This window comes from Pieris napi, chromosome 20 (assembly GCF_905475465.1).
Source record: "Pieris napi chromosome 20, ilPieNapi1.2, whole genome shotgun sequence".
Lineage (NCBI taxonomy): Eukaryota > Metazoa > Arthropoda > Insecta > Lepidoptera > Pieridae > Pieris > Pieris napi.
Genome location: NC_062253.1, coordinates 161,872 through 183,065, shown reverse-complemented (window position 1 = coordinate 183,065; position 21,194 = coordinate 161,872). Strand labels below are relative to the sequence as shown.

At 33.4% G+C, this 21,194-nt stretch overlaps 3 protein-coding genes across 4 annotated transcripts; all 3 read right to left on the bottom strand.

Annotated features, from left to right (window-relative positions):
- Positions 1–55: 55 nt before the first annotated feature.
- Positions 56–6,281, bottom strand: LOC125059924 (facilitated trehalose transporter Tret1-like). The gene is made up of 8 exons (XM_047664623.1): positions 6,038–6,281; positions 5,176–5,405; positions 4,129–4,267; positions 3,557–3,741; positions 3,126–3,258; positions 2,122–2,345; positions 1,133–1,327; positions 56–369 (listed from the first exon to the last, which is right to left on the bottom strand). The coding sequence occupies exons 1-8, from the start codon at positions 6,111–6,113 to the stop codon at positions 136–138; spliced, it is 1,416 nt and encodes a 471-aa protein (XP_047520579.1). The 5' UTR covers positions 6,114–6,281; the 3' UTR covers positions 56–135.
- A 1,231-nt stretch (positions 6,282–7,512) lies between these two features.
- Positions 7,513–20,575, bottom strand: LOC125059622 (facilitated trehalose transporter Tret1-2 homolog). 2 transcript variants are annotated; one of them, XM_047664123.1, is made up of 8 exons: positions 20,415–20,575; positions 19,133–19,362; positions 18,330–18,468; positions 17,594–17,778; positions 16,042–16,174; positions 10,119–10,342; positions 8,875–9,069; positions 7,513–7,841 (listed from the first exon to the last, which is right to left on the bottom strand). In XM_047664123.1, the coding sequence occupies exons 1-8, from the start codon at positions 20,431–20,433 to the stop codon at positions 7,626–7,628; spliced, it is 1,341 nt and encodes a 446-aa protein (XP_047520079.1). In that variant the 5' UTR covers positions 20,434–20,575; the 3' UTR covers positions 7,513–7,625. The 2 variants fall into 2 exon arrangements, with proteins under 2 accessions (XP_047520079.1, XP_047520078.1); XM_047664122.1 differs by lacking the exon at positions 20,415–20,575 and adding an exon at positions 19,973–20,253.
- Positions 13,027–15,208, bottom strand: LOC125059624. Its single transcript, XM_047664125.1, has 2 exons — positions 14,597–15,208; positions 13,027–13,914 (listed from the first exon to the last, which is right to left on the bottom strand). Exons 1-2 carry the CDS (start codon positions 15,002–15,004, stop codon positions 13,078–13,080), a joined length of 1,245 nt encoding a protein of 414 aa, XP_047520081.1. The 5' UTR covers positions 15,005–15,208; the 3' UTR covers positions 13,027–13,077.
- Positions 20,576–21,194: the final 619 nt, after the last annotated feature.

Genomic DNA, 21,194 nt, shown 5'->3' with positions numbered 1-21,194 from the left:
AATACAAGTAATCACATGGAAATAATGAATAGTTAATTGTTTTAACAATCTAAAATAACAATTCGTAGCAATTTATTTATACATTTAATTATACAAAACGAACATTCTACACTTTCTATTAGAGATTCTGTTGGACTAACTAGGACATTTTCTTTTCTTGTCAAGTTTCCCCATAACTTGTTCTTCCGTTTTCCTCCTTGTTTCCGGTATAAACATAGCAATACAGGCACCAAGAAGGTTGATAACTCCAAAAAGGATGAACGTGTAATGTAGTCCAAATGAGTCCACAAGGGGACCGAACGCGAAGAGCTGTGATGACACCGACGACCAGCCAAAGGTATGTAGCAGGCCCAAGAGTTTTGCTCGTACCTATAAAGATATACAAATCCTATAAGCAGTTTGTTTTTGTTAGACGTGTCAGTGAACATTTTCATGAAGAAAGAATAAATGCTAAACTATACGTCATATGTCAGAACTGTTCTTGAATATGGTTGCTCGGTTTGGTCACCTAGTCACACATTACAGTTACACAAATTTATCTACGATAAGGCCCATAATAAGTTTAATACCTATTAAAACGCGTGTGAACATTTTAAAATTGACACTTTAGGCTCTCGACGAAAACAATACGATTTATATGTATTACAATATGATATCATCTCAAATAAAATGAATTGCAGCTCACTTCTAGAAAAATAGTTTTGCTTCACATTCCTCACATCAACACCAACTATGCTAACTCAGTTTTGTATCGCGCAGCCCAAACATACAACGACCGCTATTTAAACCTTGACTTGTTGAAGCTATCACGGAATCTTAATGAATTAGGATTTTTTTTCTTTTGTAAAAGTTAGGTCATATATTATGTATTTCATATTTGGGTATATCTTTAGTATAATTATTTTTTGTTACAAACAGAGGAGTACCAAAACTCTAACTAAAAATTTTGAAGAGTCAGAAGTCAGAAGTCAACCAGAAGCCAGAAGAAAAATTCTGGAGGAGCTAGGCCGAAGGTTAAATGATATTGACGTGCAAAGTTATCACACAGTGTTATAATTATTACTATAGTTTAATTATAACTGAAACACTAATCTCGCTTGAATAATCGTCACAAATCTATTGAATATATTACCTGAAAGTTGAACAGCTCAACGCTGATGATATAGGGCATCGACCGCACTCCGCCCGCATATGTGGCCACAGCTAGAATCATACACAGTATAGGAAGCCAGGAGGGAATGGAATATCCGGTCTGCTGAATCAATAAAGATACTCCAAGACCAGTGTGAGCGATTGATGATAGAAGATATGCACCAGCGTGGAGAGGCTGAAAGAGATGGAGAAATACAAAATTATATATCCATAAAAGGCTTTATGTGGAATAATGGACCGTGTGTCTACCATATCACCACAATTTCTGGCTGTTTGAGTGACCATGGGTGGTGATTTTACTTAACTTCAGTTGAGTGTCCGACCGTGTGCTCCTTTACATCATTCACAAAAAACCAAAACTGTATATTTAAAAATTAAATTAAGATTTTATTAAGATAAGTTAAATTAACATCCTACTTTTTCATCCTATTATTTGCTAAAATCCCCTTTCGGGCTTAAATAGGTTGGAAGTCATACGGTTGAACCTCACAATGGATGAGGTACATTCCAATTTAGGTGCTTGGGAACTCCCAGTTTCGTAGTAGATCCACAGGTGATCTCAGATCTTATATTGGCTTTAAACAAACTACTTGCACTTTTGGAATCTGCCATTGCAGGTCCGTTTTCATTGACTACGTGCAGTATGATCTCGCTGGCATGAGATATAAGTGCTACAACTGAAATTTTCACATAATATGTTCGCAGCACCATATAAAGTTGAAGATGTTTATGGCCAGCATTAATAATAGTTATTTTAAGATTACTTTGATTATCTTTGAATGAACGCGACTTCAATTAAATAATTAGTTGAAAGTGTTAGTTAATAAAGTGTGTTCAGTTTCGAGATATTCAATAAATAATTACTTTTTATCGGCCACCAGGTAAACTTTGATAACTGTCGAGTAAAACCTTGGTTTTTCTTCCGAAACCCCTAAAGAGTTCTTGCTTTATTTTTGAATTAAATCTCACCTTTCTACCACACCTTTCGGCAATTGCAGTCAACGTGAAGGATGCAATAATCATGATAATTGGAAAACTGACGGACTGTATTTCAGGGCTGATGCTCAAGTTGGAGCCTGTGGCCTGCAGGACTATTGAAGCGTAGGTCACGATAGCGAAGGAACCATTCCATGTCTGGGTTACCCATGATGCCATTAAGAGAATGAAACCACGGCGCCATGCTTTATTTTTGACTGAAATTTAAATTGCGTATATTATAAAATTGGTATATTTTATGACATTGGGATCACAATATGTTATGTGTGGTATTAATTATTTATATACATTACTAGCTGACCCGGATAACCTTGTTCCGTCTAACAGTTAATGAATGAGCAGATTTATGATTTTAAAATTGATTCAACATTATTAGTTCAATCACAACATCGCCCGGGAGACTCCAATCTCAACGTTTTACTATTAGCTATACATTACTTTCAAAACAAACCATAGACAACATTACGTGACAGGTCATGTACCCTTTTGTTACGCCATTAATTAAACATAAATGGCTCGATGATTTATTGATACATCGTAATTTTTTATATGTATCATCCTATTCCGGTGACGAAATCGGTCTTAAAGAAAGCAAATCTCGGTTCTCGAGATATAAATGATGAAACTAACCCAACTCACTAATACCAACACACAATATACCAACTTAATTAATATAAAAAAATGTATGAATGGATTTTTTAATGTTAATGGCTACGGTATTTTTATCTTTTTTGTGTTTTTGATTATAATACTTGTTGTATTGGGATCTTCTTATAAAACATTCTTTAATAAATAAAAAAATGCTCATATAAAGTAAAAAATACATATAGCATAATGGTACCTAAGTAAACCGAATCAATCAAATACACGGTGAATTGAGCTGGTTATTGTAGATGAAGATTAAATGAAGATTATAAAGATTTCTCGATGAATAAAGATTGTCTGCCTTTTTCAAGTTTCATAAAAAATTTTCTTACATATTTCTTTCAAACTAAGTTTGGGTTGGTTTTTAAATTGCTCTTCCTGCTGTTGCATGGACTCAATTTCTGTTTTTACTTCCTTGTCATCTATTGAGCGACCTCTCAAGAAGGCAACTGTCGCATAGGCTTCCTGATAAAGAACAAAAATTTTCATGAAACAATTGTAAAGTCAAATCTCGTGTACTAGAAAAATTAACGCCCATATTGTTAGGAAGCTGTTGACTGCGGATTCACTTGTTTTTAATTACCGGGTAAACAAATGGATGATATTACAAAACAAATCTATCCTGCTTTTAAAACCTGAGACTTATATTTATTTTTATTTTATTTTATTTTTTACGAAAAGTAGTGATGTGATCGTAAGAAAGTGAAAAAGTATCCGATTCTCACAAGCATTTTCGATAGTAAGTTAAAATGTACATACTTACATTAAGCCGTCCTCGTTTCACGAGATAAGCTGGTGAATCCGGGGCAAGCGTTATTAAGCACGCCATCAAAATTGTGATGGTCAAGTATATCCATAACACAGTATAATATTCAAAGTATGCTCCTATCAGATACATTATGAGGAAGCCAGTATTTTGGAGCAATATGTTCAACGATCCTGTGGCACCTAAAGTTATCAAAAGATTATAATTGAACGTATTCGTTGAGAAATATTTATAATCTAAATGTGTACTTAGATGCCTCAGCGTCTTGAAGTTCTTTCTCAATACCCGTCCCCTTAATAAAGCATGGGACACATTTCTGTGCATGTTATTGGGTTTTTTAACTACTTGAAGATCAGCACTGTCAGACAAATGTCAATTCTGAGGTCTAAGACATGCTGAGTTTCTCATGCATTATACATTATCTCCCAACAGTAATGTTTTACAACTTTCGCTATGTTTTAATACTTAATGTGTGTTGCTTAAAGAACCATAATACCAGAATCCTACTATAATTATATACAGACAGGAAGCCCATTGTTCAAGGCAATATAATCATACATATTGCTTACCTACTAAGTTAGTCTGAGACAACTCCCGTATATACATAGGGATAATTACGAAGACACCACTGGCTGCACTGCCTGCGAGGGCGCGAGCGATCAACAAAGCTATTATGTTTGGCACAAACAGTCTTAAGAGAATGGAAAGCTGAAAAATAATTCAAAAATGTTGTACTAAGCTTATTTTTTGTAGTTTGTTTTTGCTTGCAGGTTATAGCTGCGTTAGTTGAAAAAAAAGCTGTTATATATCAAAATATACCATTCAAAGATTTTTACTTATTTTGTTTCCATAACATATTTTAAGGAAGCAACGAGTTCTTAGTTTGTATACGCTATTTTAATCTGACCTCACACAAATATACAAAAGTTACAATAGGTATATTAAAAATAATAATAAATTGATATATAGAAAATTAAAATTTAATGCTGGAATTTCCTCTCTGTATTGCGATACTTATTTGTCGAGCGAAGAAAGCACCAGCTCTGGGCTCACCGTTACTACCTACCAGGCGCCAACTTAAATATCTAATTAGCGCCTGTGCACTTAAACCCAAGAGTATACTCCAAAGGAAACAAATACAAACTTGGAGAAAGACTTATATTTGAGTCGTTTATTATTTTCCCTGCTCTGCAGCCACGCCAGCTTTAGTGCTTGTCCGAGGGAGATGAGACGGGGCTAATGTGTCCACACAAGTAGTAGTTTTTAATCTCTTAGTTATGAAACCTAAGGAATTTAATTACCGCACACGTTAGGTTAACATTAGAACTAGTGTTTCCCAAAATTTTTTGTGTAACTCAATATATTCATAATTTTTAATATTAAAAATTGAATCCTTCACTTAAGACTTATTAACATAAATGACAGTATTTAGGAACAGAATACTAGGAAATTGTAAACGAAACACAGTAAGTAAATGTTCAAAACATATAATGAAAAATATCCATTTTCGAATCGAATGCGAGCATAAGCTAAAAAAGTCCTATAAATGTTTTTCAAACGCTGCGTTTGTGACATTGTCTATGATTCTAATAAGTAGATCGAAATTAATTTCTTACCATTACTGGTATAGTGATAGCAAACACTACCCATTTCCTTCCAAATCTATCAGCCGAGTAAGAGAAGGCGATTACGAAGAACGCTGACGCGAAGCAGTTTATACTCCCAATCCAGGATATGGCACTGTTAGAAAGGGGGTAGCCCAGAGGAGAGTCGGCCGATTGAAGGTGCTTTGTTGTGGGAGATAACCAGGCTGCCTCCAGGCCGTAGACCAAAAAGCCCAAACTTGCTGTCAACCAAGTACGAGATAAATAAGTACGCACACTTATCGTATATCATGATTAGGCCTTTTTTGTGAAGAGAAGAGTTCGTGAGAATTCCATTGTTTATTACAACAACAATTGCAGCAAAGACGGTAAATAATTTGCATTTTAATAATTTAAATGAATATCGATATAATATCATATACCTGTTCTTTAATGATTAAAAAAAATTAACGAGTGCAAATAAATGTTAATTCATTGAAAAAATTGTAATTTCCAATTAACTTCTTCTTTGTATTATGCAAAAAAATGATAATTTAGCTATAGATCATGTTTTCTTATGACGTTATCGCGTAAAAATGATCGTCCGTAAACCTAGACATTTAATGTACAAAAATACATGACATTTAGTGAATTCCAAATCCAATTCCAAAAGTTTAGTTTTTTCTTTTATTATATATATTGTTTAGCAAACATCCTAGGGAAACCGGCTTACCTTCGACGGCGTCAGGCACAGCAGGCTGATAACCTATTTGCCTATTAGATTGACAAATGATCATGAAACAAATACAGAAATCTGAGGCCCAGACCTAAAAAGGTAGTCGTCTTAAAACAGCGTGGTTTCAAGCGACAGTAGTGAAACCAAATAATAAATTACCTATTGTTCCAAAAAGCCATTGCCAATATGTATGACCCTTTAAGTTTTGTAGTTGCGTCTTCAATTCCACCACCATTTTTGAATTTAATTCGCAATATACGTGCAATGAAGAGCATTGACATTAACAAACTGATGTAGATAGTGTGTTATAATAAGTAATGTTTATTATTTGATTAGAATATGAAATAATAGTAAATAGTGGTGAAAACTAAATTTAAATGTTACACTGTCTGGCACTTCGGTTAAGAAAATAATTTGACTTATTTCACGAAAATAATTGTTAAAGAAATATACGAAAATTAATTACATATTAACATAAGTCCTTGTTCACTTCTAGTTATGTAAATGATGTAATCAACGAGCGTTAATATCGTTTAAAGAAGTTGTATTTAAATAAAATGTTATATTATGATAGATAATAGTATTTGTTTGTTCTTATATTTTGTACGGAAACGGAAGTATATTTTTTTTACATTACACCGATATTTGGCTTTCACTTAACCATTAAACATGGAGTTGCAAGTGCATTATACAATCTATTTTCGCTTTTATATTTAGAATACACAAAATAAACCCTAAAAAGATAAAAACAATCAAATAAATAATTTGTTTACTACGATTAATTTTCACAGTTGTTGAATACTGTAGAATTATAACATCATTTCAAATGGCGAATGGCTCCTTCAATCGCTTAATTACCTGCCAATAAAAAGGATAGCTTATGTAGTAATTGAAACTCTAATTAAATGAAACTATTGTTTGTCTATTTATTTGATTTCTATTTTATTTTATGCTGAATCTGATATTAATTTAAACGCCGCATGCAACTTGATTTTCCATATTTTTTATGCAGTGTTAAGAAAGTATTATTTGCAACACAAGAAAGAATTTTTATGTTTTTTACTACAAACAATTTTAAATTTAATTTAATCCTCTCTATTTTTGACAGCCAATAATGTTTTCTTATGTTCCTGATCGATGTCTTTGGTGATGAATGAGTGAATGTTCACATTCCAAATTCAAACCACTCAACCCTTATAAACATATAACCCCTTTTTATATAGATATGATAAAAAATATACTATTTGACATGACACGGTCAAGGATAGTTACTAGCCTTTTTCGTGTTTAAATTAATTTAATCATGCACATTTTATAAATAATTATGTAGCACTGTTTATTCTTTTTATTTGCTTATTACTATAGCTCTTATCACTACTACTACCATTTTATTAAATCAATATTTAACGTTATATAAATACTATTTATAAAATTATTATCTCGAAAATATATTTTTAATATTTATGATGTATATTTTAAGTTAGAAGCATATCGTTTTACTCCGTATATTATTTAATAGGCCCACGCCGTAGCGGGGTACAATCGCGTAGACCTCCTCTACACACTGCGTAGACCTGTACACCACCGACGCTACGACTACTGTTAATTCGCAGTATTCAGATGAAATAAAAGTGTGCATTTATATTCTTTTATTTGTGCACTCAAACATCATACATGAAATACTTATAAAAGTTGTTTACAAGTATATACTATTTTTACATAGATACACCGTTACACCATTTATTATTTATTTGTTTAATTTTCTCAAAATTTCTTCTTCAGATATGCCTCTAGTTTCTGGTATACCAAGAGCAATCACCATCCCAGTAAAATTGATTACACCGAAAATGATGAAACTTACATGAAGACCAAAAGTTTCAATAAGTGTGGGAAAAGCCAGAAGTTGTGTCGATGCCAAAGCCCATCCATACGTTTGTATGATTCCTGTGATTTGTGCTCGAACCTATAACAGATTTAAAGTCATATTTAAAAATTTCGCTCGTTTCGTTTATTCTGAATAAACTCCATTATGATTCTGAACAATATAACCACACAAGTAAAAGTAAATATCATTTAAAATGAACTCGGATGAACTTAGTCAAAGTTGATTTTAATTTGTTCTAAACAAACTTGTTTCAATAATGTTTTCAAAAGATAGTGTGATATGTGTATTGAACAAAATCAGTTACCTTTCTGCTTCATTATTAATTTTTGAAGTGAAACTTCTTAAGGCGTATGAGGGTAAATTTTTACGAAAACGTCACGAAGATGTGCAGCGTTTTTGTCGAAGAAAATCGAGAGAGCGATTGAGAGAGAGTGAGAAAGGCGAAACACCTTATAGAAATTATATTTTTAAAATTAAAATTTCGTAAAGAGAATTAATGAAATATTAGTATTTATAGTTTATGCAAAATAATGTATTGAAATCTCAAATGACGAATTGTAAATTAAAATGCCACGTGTTGTAATTATCGAAGAAATAAATTTAATTTATAATTTGTATTAATTTTTAATATTTTAATGACAATTAAATTCTTTAATTTCATAACATAAAAATTAATTTAATTATTTAATTAATTTAATTTTTTAATTTGTCCTTTTTCCCTCCCTCTAAGTCTCGGAAATCTAAAGTTTTAAATTTGTATAAATATGAACAAGACTTAAAAATTTGTTTGCCAAAGAAGTTTCACTTCTGATATGTACGTACTTATAAATGTTAAGAGAATTCTTAAAGAAATAATAAATTTTTAATTATTATTATTACTAGGTAAGTTAAGAATATTGTAAACATTGTATATTTGTGTGTTGGAAATAAAAAAACATATTCCCACATCTTGTAACTAATGATATAACGAGCAGCCCTTAAGTACTTCTGACTTAACCATTGTATAAAGTCTCCATTAGACCAATATTCGGCAGAGGAAGTTTTGTTATTAACTATTTACTTTGAGAATTTGACGGCTATACCATCTGGAAGGCTATATAACAATAATTACCTGAAAATTAAACATCTCGAGGCATATAATAAACGGAAGAGACCTGACTCCACTAGAAAACATGCCAACTGCGATGATCATGCACGTGATTGGGAGCCAGCCAGGGATCATGTAGCCTAGTTTTTGACACAGCATTGCTCCTCCAAGTAGACTAAAGGATAACCCAGAAAGAGCATAAGATCCTGCATGAAGAACCTGAAACAGGTATTCATAGTATTTTTTTTTATATTTATTGAGAAAGATTTACAGCTTATTACTAACTTACTTACTAAATACAATATTCTTTTACGCCATTAAATAAATCTTTACAAATAGTTAGGTACTAATAATATTAACTGTATTGGTAACAATAAAATGATTTTATTCAATTAAATAAATATATATCAAAGAAAGTAATAAACTAAGTAAAAATTGGTTAAGTTACGCTAAACAGTTTAGTATAACTTATATGTACACTTATAAAAACTTATGGTTCATCATTCCTTCCACTGAGGAGCTCAGATGTCATAGCTCTCCTTGCCGACACCACACTTGAGGCGAATAGGTCAATATCACAAGTTAGACTATTAAACTTACTCGCCGCCCTAACCATAAAGTTGTTCCCTCTGTGATTGGTGTTAACTTTCGGTGTGTACAATAGGTGCATAGGTGCATATAGGAACCAGTTTCCGCTACGATTAACCAGGGGTTTCTGGATACGAGCGTTATTATTCTGTTATCCAACTAAGGATGACGATTATAATATATTTATAGTATACGTATAGCTCAATATTAATTTAAATTATTTGAAAGTATTGTGTAGGTAGTTATTATTTTTCTGTCTTAGAATGGTCTATTAAATGTTTATATGCGCTTTTTATAAAGATTAAAATAAATTGATTTAAAAAAAATAACATTTATGCCGATCGTGGTTGCCACAATTTATACTCACTTATTTATTTAATCTTTTTTATATAAAATGGGGAAAACGGGCCGGAGGCTCAACTGATATTAAGTGGTTCCGCCGTCCATAGACACTGAAATTGTCACTTCTTGAAAGAGCTGAGGAGCTAATTTGGAACTCCAGCCAAAGTGACAATAGTACTCCATGGGTCGACTTCTGGCGCTCTATAGAGTTGCAAGCGGTAGCCCGGAGTGAAGTGTCGACTCGCCTTGCTAAGCACGCCAAGCTTCTTAGAGGCTAATTTGGCGTCGATAATTTAATCCTTACACATCATACGAATAATTTTATTAATACAACTTACCTTTCTTCCACACCTTTCAGCAACAATGGTTAAAGTAAAGGCAGCAATAATCGATACAACGGGAAAGCTGATGGATTGTATTTCCGGGCTGATATTAATGTTAGAATCGGTGGCCTCAAGTACAGCTGAAGCGTAAGTAATGATCGTGAGGGCACCATTCCATCCATATGTGGTCCACACTAGCATCATTATTATAAAACCGTTGCGCCAGGACTTGTTTTTAACTTAAAAAGAACAAGTTACATTATTGTATAAGGTAGAAATACAGTATTCTACAACATACAACTGAGCGTTTGTTAAGACAGTTTTTGCCACTATGTGGAACCAGCTGCCCACTTAAGTATTTCTGAACCAATTCGACTTAGGGTCCTTTAAGAAAAGAGCATAACAATTCTAATGCCGGCAACACACTCGCAACCCTCTGGCATTGAGAGTGTCCATGGTAGCGGTATCTAAACATCAGACGAGCCTCACGTCGCCCCTTATATAAAAACGTATATATTTTAGGTGTCCATTAAGTAGAATCAAGGGAAATTATCTAACATAGCGCAAGAATGCATTCCACATAATATTCTTTCATAGTATTTTTTTGTTTTCATTATTAATTATGTTTTGAAAATAAGTCGGAAAATTGTTACCTGGATTCCAAAACTTTTGACTCTTATCGCTAGTGAGATAAGAATACTGATATTTCCACAAACTAAATTATATATTTACACTAGGCTTAAATGTACGTAAATAGATAGGAATATGAATTATGGCGCGTCTAAACGGGCCATGTTTTGCTGCAATTGATGGCTGCAACACTGTGGCCGGCAACATTGCAAACAATAGCAGCCACACTATGCAATATTGCAGTAATGTCCCGGCCATATAGCCAAACATGTTTTGTATAGCCACATATGGCCGATATTGCCCCGATGGGTGGCCGGACGATCGCTAGGCTATCGAATTCAACTGCAATATTGCACAGCCAGTTCTATTGCTATTTCAGTCACTCTCTTTGTTATGGCACAGTGTATCCTTTTCTACGCGACATGACGTTTGCTATGAGTGAAGTGTGCCTGTTGCTATATTGTGTTTTGCGATCAGCTGTATTTGACGTTAGATTACTATGTAAAAATTACTGCTTTTGACATTCTAGTTCTTGAGTAATTTATTATCAAGACTTATTTCTAGACTCAAATTGTCTACAGTTTCACGCCTATTTAAGTAAGGTCGAATCCACAATCTCTTCTTTTTCTGTTTCTTTTTTAAAACAATATAAGCTGCTGGGACAAGTGTGATTTCGTCAGCCATTGTTGCCGGTTTGTGTAGCCCGTTTAGTAGTCTGCATCATGGGCCATACTATTGCAGACATATTGCAACACATTGCCCAGCCATAGATTGTTCGGCCATCAGCTGCATTAAAATATTTTTCTAATGGCCGGACAATTAGTTGCCAACAGTCCAGCCATCAATTGCAGCAAAACATGGCCCGTTTAGACGCGCCATTATACAAATTTCAGTACAAATAATTGCTAATTAAGAAGTTATCTGGTAGAAAAAAATACTATTTTCATGTCTGTTATATTAGTCTTACACAGTTTTGCCTAAAACACAGAACAGTTTTAGATGACTGGCTCTTTCTATAATGGCGCGTCTAGACGGGCCATGTTTTGCTGCAATTGATGGCTGCACTGTTGGCCACTAATTGCCCGGCCATTACAAAAATATTTTAATTCAGCTGATGGCCGAACAATCTGTTGCTGGGCAATGTGTTGCAATAGTATGGCCCATGATGCAGACTCCTAAACGGGCTACACAAACCGGCAACAATGGCTGACGAAATCACACTTGTCGCAGCAGCTTATATTGTTTTGAAACAGAAAAAGAAGAGATTGTGGATTCGACCTTACTTAAATAGGCGTGAAACTGTAGATAATTTGAGTCTAGAAATAAGTCTTGATAATAAATTATTCAAGAACTAGAATGTCAAAAGTAGTCATTTTTACGTAGTAATCTAACGTCAAATACAGCTGATCGCAAAACACAGAATAAAGCAACAGGCACACTTCACTCAAAGCAAACGTCATGTCGCGTAGAAAAGGATAAACTATGCCATAATGGCGCGTCTAAACGGGCCATGTTTTTCTGCAATTGATGGCTGCAACACTGTGGCCGGCAACATTGCAAACAATAGCAGCCACACTTTGCAATATTGCAGTAATGTCCCGGCCATATAGCCAAACATGTTTTGTATAGCCACATATGGCCGATGTTGCCCCGATGGGTGGCCGGACGATCGCTAGGCTATCGAATTCAACTGCAATATTGCACAGCCAGTTCTCTTGTTGTTTCAGTCACTCTCTTTGCTATGGCATAGTGTATCCTTTTCTACGCGACATGACGTTTGCTTTGAGTGAAGTGTGCCTGTTGCTTTATTCTGTGTTTTGCGATCAGCTGTATTTGTCGTTAAATTAAATATTTATTAAAATTTAGGCTACTACGTAAAAATGACTGCTACGTGGTCTAACGAGAAAATTACTGATTTCATTAATGAAGTACATTTATACCCTGAGTTGTGGGATATAAAAACCGGCATATACAAAGATAGGAATGCTAAAAAAGATGCATGGAATGAAATCGCTGAAAAGTTTGGCATAACAAGCAACGAGGCTTACAAAAAATTCAGAAGCCTAAGAACTTACGCAAATAATGAGGAGAAAAAGAAGAAAAGTGGTAGTGCTGGCGGTAAAACAGTAAAGTGGTTTGCTTACGATGCGCTATCGTTTCTCTTAAAACAAAATTCCGCTAATATAGGATTAGATAGTGAAAATGCAACTTCTAACGTAAGTATCTTTAATAAAGTATTTTAGAAATTAAAAATGTACATATCTGTGTATTAAGTATGCATCATATCGATTGATAACTTAAAAATCTTCCCTCTGAATGCTATGTTATGTTACTGAATGTTATGTTATCTTGAACTTGTTCCTTCTAAATATTTATCTTGCCATGCTACTCGCCCCTGCTCTGTCATAAAATAATGCATAAATTCGTCTCTTATTGCTTTTGCTCTTGTGGTTGCATTCCTTCCCAATATTCTTAAATCTGTTAAACTTTGTTCGTCATCTCTCCATGAGCCTGGCATTATTCTACCAACGTCAATATCTTCACTATCAAAGGTCCCAGGAGGTGAATACAGAGATCTTGCTCTTGTATTTCGTCGCAAAAAATTATGTAAATGTGCACAAGCCACAACTATATCTTGCACATGTTTTAACTCAACATCAATAGTTGTGTGTAATATACGGAAAACTGAACACAAGATACCAAAAGAGTTTTCTACAATACGGCGTGCTCGAGATATTCTATAGTTACATACACGTTTTGGAGATCCTATGTTCAAATCTAACGTATAGGGCTTGCAAATATTCTCTGTTAAGGGAAATGCATCGTCTGCCAGGAAAATATACGGTGTTAACATTTCTCGGCCGGGAAGGGTTTCAGGGTGTGGTATGTTGAGAGTTTGACGCAGAAGTGCTTTCCCAAAAGCTGTATGTCTAAAAACTCCCCCATCAGATATACTTCCTTGAACTCCAGCATGTACATAAAGAAAATTGTAACGTGCATCTGTTACAGCAAATAGCACTATGCTATAAAACTGCTTATAATTGTAATATTGACTGCCACTGTTCGGTGGACAGGTAATTGCGACGTGTTTGCCATCTAGTGCACCCAAACAGTGAGGGAAATTCCAACGATCCTTGAAATCTTTTGCAACTTGTTTCCACTCTGTGACTCCTGACGGCTTCTGAAAAAGTTTAAAGATATACTAACAATTTCATGTATTCACAGGCGACTGAAACTACACACACTGACATCAATGCTGACCCACGTGAATTCGTAGAAATAGAAACGACTGGCTCTTTGGATGCCGTCGATACTACACCAAAACCACGAACTAAAAGGTCCAAGACTACAGATCCACTATTAGAAAAGGCTCAAAATATTATACGCGATGCTGGCGAAAAAAAAAACGAATATGCTGCTTTCGGAGAGCATGTTGCCAACAAAATGAGTAAATATGACGACTACACGCGTTCGCAGGCTGAATTGAAAATCATGAAAATACTATTTGAATGTGACATGTCAATGTACAGAACTCGAGCTGGTACTTCAGAAAGTCTATATTCAGATTTATCCACACCACCTCCTCAAAATCCTCAATCTGAAGATAACGCCGTTTCAGATAAAACACAGTCAAAATTAAATTATGAAGAACTTGTGTCGTTTACTATCCAAAATGATGCATGAAACTGAAAATTAGTATTTTTAAGGACTACCAAATTTCTTACTATGATTAGCCACTAATTGTTATTACTAGAAACCTTTTATTATTAAATTTAAAAAGTACATAATAATTACTTTATTACTAATTACTCCTTATTAATAATATTTATAATAGCAAACTTAATAAACCTATGTCAACTTACCTTGATGTATTCTTTTAATCCTTCTATAATAGCTGCACACACCTCTGGAATAATAGTAGAAATCGAAGCATCTGACACTCGGAACAGGTACATCAAACTTTTAAATGAATCTCCAGTTGCCAAAAACCGTAGAGTTATCGCCAATCTCGTGGTAACAGATATTGCTGTTCTCATGTTTGTATCATTTCTTTTTATTTTTGGTCCAATTTTGTTTAAAAGAAAGTCAAAGTCGCCTTTTGACATTCTTGTAAATTTCTTGAATAATTTATTATCCAGGCTTATTTCAAGACTCAAATTGTCTAAGGTTTCACGCCTATTTAGGTAAGGTCGAATCCACAATCTCTTCTTTTTCTGTTTATTTTTTAAAACAATAAAAGCTGCTGCGATCAGTGTGATTTCGTCAGCCATTGTTGCCGGTTTGTGTGGCCCGTTTAGGAGTCTGCATCATGGGCCATACTATTGCAGACATATTGCAACACATTGCCCAGCCATAGATTGTTCGGCCATCAGCTGCATTAAAATATTTTTCTAATGGCCGGACAATTAGTGGCCAACAGTGCAGCCATCAATTGCAGCAAAACATGGCCCGTTTAGACGCGCCATAACAAAAAGAGTGACTGAAACAACAAGAGAACTGGCTGTGCAATATTGCAGGTGAATTCGATAGCCTAGCGATCGTCCGGCCACCCATCGTGGCAACATCGGCCATATGTGGCTTTACAAAACATGTTTGGCTATATGGCCGGGACATTACTGCAATATTGCATAGTGTGGCTGCTATTGTTTGCAATGTTGCCGGCCACAGTGTTGCAGCCATCAATTGCAGCAAAACATGGCCCGTTTAGACCCGCCATAACAGCGTAAGCACAATTCAACAAAAAGTGAGGTAAATAAGCATTCGAACAGTGGATATTTGGAGTAAATTTGTTACAAATCTTTCCTTTTTATAATATAAGGATTGATGTAATTCCAAATACATATTATAGGCTGAAAATTTTACAGTGATGCATAGGAGTGCGCAATACTTCTTCAACGCTCGCACCAGATAAGAACTATAAGTAATAGCTATTATTATTCGATTAATGGTTATATGTTGTTTATAAATTAACAGATACAGTGTGGTTAATTTAATGTAAACTTATTTGTTATTTTTTAGTAACTTTATTTGTTAATTAAAAATATATATAAGTACTTTGGTTTGGTTTTGATTATTTTATCATACTTGGATAAACGTTTTCGAATTTATGGTTTTCTGTACGATATTGACTAAAAAGCAATACAACAAAAAGTATAAATCCTGTCATAATTTATTAATATATACATTTTTCAACGGTATAAAAAAGTCATCGTTATAGCTTGAAATCGGCAGCCTTGGTGACTTTGAGCCAAATCATTTTTGTCATGTTATGTGTATAATTTCAATGCTTAGGTGAATAAATACTTACATATTTCCCTATAACCCAGCCGAGGTATATTTTTATATTCCTCCTCCTTTCGTTGTATATGTTCTATTTCATTTTTCACAATGGCATTGTTTTCATTAACTCCTCTGAGAAACGCTACAGTTGAATATGCTTTCTAAAACGGGAATAAATGTTAATTCTGGATTTTAAAGAATACTGCAAGGTGTATATAGATGTTATAGGAGGAATATTCCTCCAAGTGCTATGTCACTGTACGTAAATGATGTTTTTGCTTTTATAAAATTGTCAGGAACTTTATTTTAAAATAATAAATATATCAGTGGCGCTACAACCTCTTAAGGTTTTGGCCTCAGATTTCTAAATCTGTTTCATGATCATTTTTAAATCTAATAGGCAAGTAGGTTATCAGCCTCCAGTGCCTGACACACGGTGTCGAATTTTTGGGTCTAAGTCAAGCTGGTTTCCTCACGATGTTTTCCTTCACCGTTCGAGCAAATGTTAAATGCGCACATAGAAAGAAAGTCAATTGGTGCACAGCCGGGGATCGAACCTATGACCTCAGGTATGAGAGTCGCACGCTGAAGCCATAAGGCCAACACTGCTCTTTATTTAAAACCAATTTATGTTATTAAAAAAAACTATATTTCACTAAATATACATCAATAAAGCTCAATTATAAGATTGAAACAAAATATTTTTTTGAAGTTATATTATAAAAAAAATCATGTAATGATTTTGTAGGAACAGTCCTAAATCATCTCCTACTATAGTTGCCAAAACTTTCTGTAATACTACTTTGTACCTTAATATTTATCTCAAAAGACAAAAGTCTTAAAATTATCATCAAATCTAAATTCATCAATCTTCGTTATTTTGGCTTGGATACGTTTTATTAAAGTTTCATAAAGTTACAAGTATAAAAAAAAGGTGCGTGTACTTAATATGTACGCGTGTAAGAAGTTACACTTCTTTGGTATAAATAAAAATATTTTTTGATTGCATGCAAATAATTAATTAGATACAATTAAATAATCAAAGATTGGAAAAGGAGTCATTATAGACAATAAAGCTCAGTTTACATTTGAAAAATTAAATAAATAACATAATAATATTAAAATAAATATTCAATTTAAATAACTTCTGATTATAATTCAGACGCACATATAAAATTCGCACTTACATAATGAAAACAAAATGAAAACAGGTGTTTAAAATGTAGAAACTCAAAGCTTGTGGATAAATATTATAAATATAAATACACAGTGAACATAGACGGTGTGCGTATGTTGGCATACGCCACTAACTTCATACTAATAATTTTGTGTAACGGTGCGCGCGCATCGTAAAATTTCACTCTCATCAATTTTTCATAACGCGCCTAACGAAGTATTCTTAACTTCAAAAATTCAAAGCAAATTATATATTACCTTGTTTATGTTTTAATTGTATTTTTAATTTTATGTTTACTTTAATTGTCATACATTTTAGATGGAAGATTTAGTAAAATAATTAGTAGATTTAGTACTAAATATTATGATGTCGTAAACTTAATAACTAAATAAATAATACTCACATCAATATGGCCACGTTTGACGAGATACGCTGGTGATTCAGGAGCAAATATCATCATTGTCGCCATAAAAACGTTAAAAGCTAAACAGATCCACAGCAACGTATAATAATTGAAGTATGCTCCGAGGAGATACATTAAAACAATTCCAATATTTTGTAAAAGGGCGCCCAAAGATCCTATGGTACCTGGAAGAGATTTTTTATGACAATCTTCATAGATTTTAATATACATATTGTATCCATCTATACAACCATGTATTTTCCAATAATTCTTAATAGCACTAACACTAAACATGGTTATTAAAACACCGAAGGAATAGCTAGCTGGATAAGCAGACGAAGTGGGTGGGTGGTTAAGCAATTCACAACCTCGCCTAGGCACTATTTCTCAAGTGTAATTAAGGCTAGACGGTAAAAGAAAAGCACAAGGAGACATTTTTACCTAGAATATCGCATTTCACTGAAGACTGATCGATGTTCTAAAAAGAAAAGGGATTGTGGAACATAATAATAATTAAATATGCGCTTATAAATATTGCTAGAGCGGTCGGACACGCGAACATAGTGTCAAAACATTACACTAAGACTGCTAACGAACAACCTTAGTTTAAGCTATTAACTAGTTTTGTAGAAAATTAAGTCATCAATATATAACTTATTAGCCACAATTATTGTATAGATTGTGATTGATGTAAATCACTCTCTTTCGTGAATTTAATTGTAAGAAAAAAAAATACCTATTAAATTAGTCTGGCACAATTCACGCACATATATCGGTATCACAACAAAGATGCCGGCACCCGCTATGCCGACGAGGGCCCGCGCTACAAGCAACACTATTAGGCTTCGTACAAAAAGTCTCAGAAGTATGGAAATCTGAAATAAACGGTTAGTAAATAAGCAAAAATTCAGTAAGGCGCTGCTGCATTATAAATGCTATATATAATAATCTGATTATTCCAAAAATAAAAATAAAAAAACATTAGGAGTCGGGTTAATAGGTGAGCAAGCTACATTGCCTTGACAAAAATTCGTACAAACTACGTTTGAGGGAGCGCAATTATTGAAGTGACTGACAAGAAATTATAGATTTGTGTATTATTTGTTAAATAACTTCTATTTATTAGTCATTGTTGTTGTTTCGTTGTAAGCTTTATATGTATGGGAGACTACTCCCTTACATTTATATACCAGCCACTAGGCTTCAGTGACTCTCAACCCTAACATCGTAGTTTCGATCCCCGGCTGTGCACTAATAGAATTTCTTTCTATGTGCGCATTTAACATTCGCTCGAATGGTGAAGGAACATCACAACATCGTGAGAAAATCGGCTTGTCTTAGAACCGAATAGTCGACGGCGTGTGTTTGATCACCTATTTGCCTATTAGATTGACAAATGATCATGAAACAGATTCAATAATCTGAGTCCCATACCGAAAAAAGTTGTAGTGCCACTGATTTATTAATATTTCTTTGTATAAAAAAATTTAAGTTGTAAGATAAATAAACATTATTTAACCATAAATGAGACACTCTTACTATGCTTGGAGTAACAGTAGCAATCACAATCCATTTTCTGCCGAATTTATCAGCAGAGTAGGAGAACGGTATGACGAAAAACGCTGATGCGAAGCAGTTAATACTACCGATCCAGGATATGGCGTACTTGGAAAGGGGATATCCCAAGGGGGATTCAGTGGATTGTAGGTACTTTGTCATTGGAGACAGCCAGGCTGCCTCTAGGCCGTAGAGAAGGTATCCCAACGATCCTGAAAAGTAGTAATTATAAAAATAAACTCTTTCTAAGCTTTGTTATTTTATATAAATTTAATAGTTAGGCGATAAATCTTTATTTTGTTTGTAAGTTACGTATTTGTTTACAAAATAAAAAAATAATTTAACTTTATTATATTTATTTATTTTTTTATTATATTTATTTTAATTTATTAAATTAGTTATTATTTGAATAATAACTAATTTAAATTTAACTTTGGAGTTCGGACTATATGCGCCGAATTTTTATTTTACTTGACAGCAGATACATTTTACTTCGTGTTTCTATTTTATAAGTCTATAATTAAAAAATATACTACGAAAATAACTAAACAATACTTAAACACAAATTAAGTAAAACGCTTGCCTCTGGTCGAAAGACAACAGTTACAGAATATAACTGGAAAGTTACTCTCTTAATTAAATCAGGAACTAAATCTTTTTTAAACATATTGTAGTTGTTTAGTTACATATTTCATTATTCCGCCATAAATATTAAACATATATAGTGCTTTATCTTTTATTTAAATAAAAAACAAATTGAAAATATTAATTTGGTTTATCTATGCGCAAATTGAGAAGGTCACAAGCGATTGACATATTTACCAATAATTCCAAACAGCCACTGCCATAGGGTATGTCCGCCATTAAATTTAAAAAACATATTCACAAAACAAGCATGTATCATTAAAACTAAATGCTCACTATTTATAATTTTCAAAAGCAGAAACAATTACATTTCTTATTCATATTTATTCAAATGTTCTCAGGCAATTAATTATACTGTTTTTATAAAGTAATGTGTTTTCACCTATTTTATTCAACGTTTATCATTAAATATTTTTACATTAATCATTTAAGAGCGTTCGTACTTTTTATGATTCAGAAGTGAACTCATTTTGCATTACACAATATGTCAATCTCAAGGTGAATGCATTTTTTTTAAATAATGTTTTTTTTTTTATCAAGTAATAATACTACACATTATACAAAACACGTTTTATAATATTCCCTTATGGGAAACTATCAGTGTCCTAGAATAATGTACCTCCGAGGTCCACCAGCATCCTTGGGGATCCACATATTCACTTGTATTGATTTAGCTTTCTATATTTGTAGAACGTTAATAAATACTTTGTAAACATATAAGCACTATGTTTGTGCCGTCCACACCTACTATCGAGGCCACTCGTTGGTTATAAATGGTATATAACTTGTTTCTTTCCCTCTCTGTTTTAGGTTAGGCATTATGTGTGGCCTTGTTGGCGCTAATCATAATTTAAAGTCATTTTAAATTCATCTGTTTAGACATTTCTTGTGTTATGTTGTTATTAAACAAACAAGGCGAATTCTATACCTGAAAATATAATAGAATATCTGCTGCTAATCTTACTAAATCTTCTCCAGACAGACGTTCTTCAACACAAGAGCGTACCAATCCTTAAAAAGCTGGCAACGAACTCGCGAGACACTCCCCTTTGGCATTGAGTGTGAGGGCGGCGGTATCACCTAATATGAAGTGGGCCTTTGCCCTATAATTTTGACTAAAGTAAAATATAAATAAAAGTGTATATGGAGTATAGTATGAAATATAATAGTTTCCTAAACACTATTAAAATGCAAAATATCGCCAAATATTCTGATTGAATGAAGTAGTGGCTAGAATTTAAAAACACCATTTAATTTATTTTGCCTTATTTAGACACGCTTTTTCACGCTTGTTTTCGTGATTATTTATTTACTTCTCTGGCCACGACGTGTCTAGTTTAAATATAAATTTATACAATACATCAAAAACAAAATTACAGTTATAATGCCTTTTAAAGTA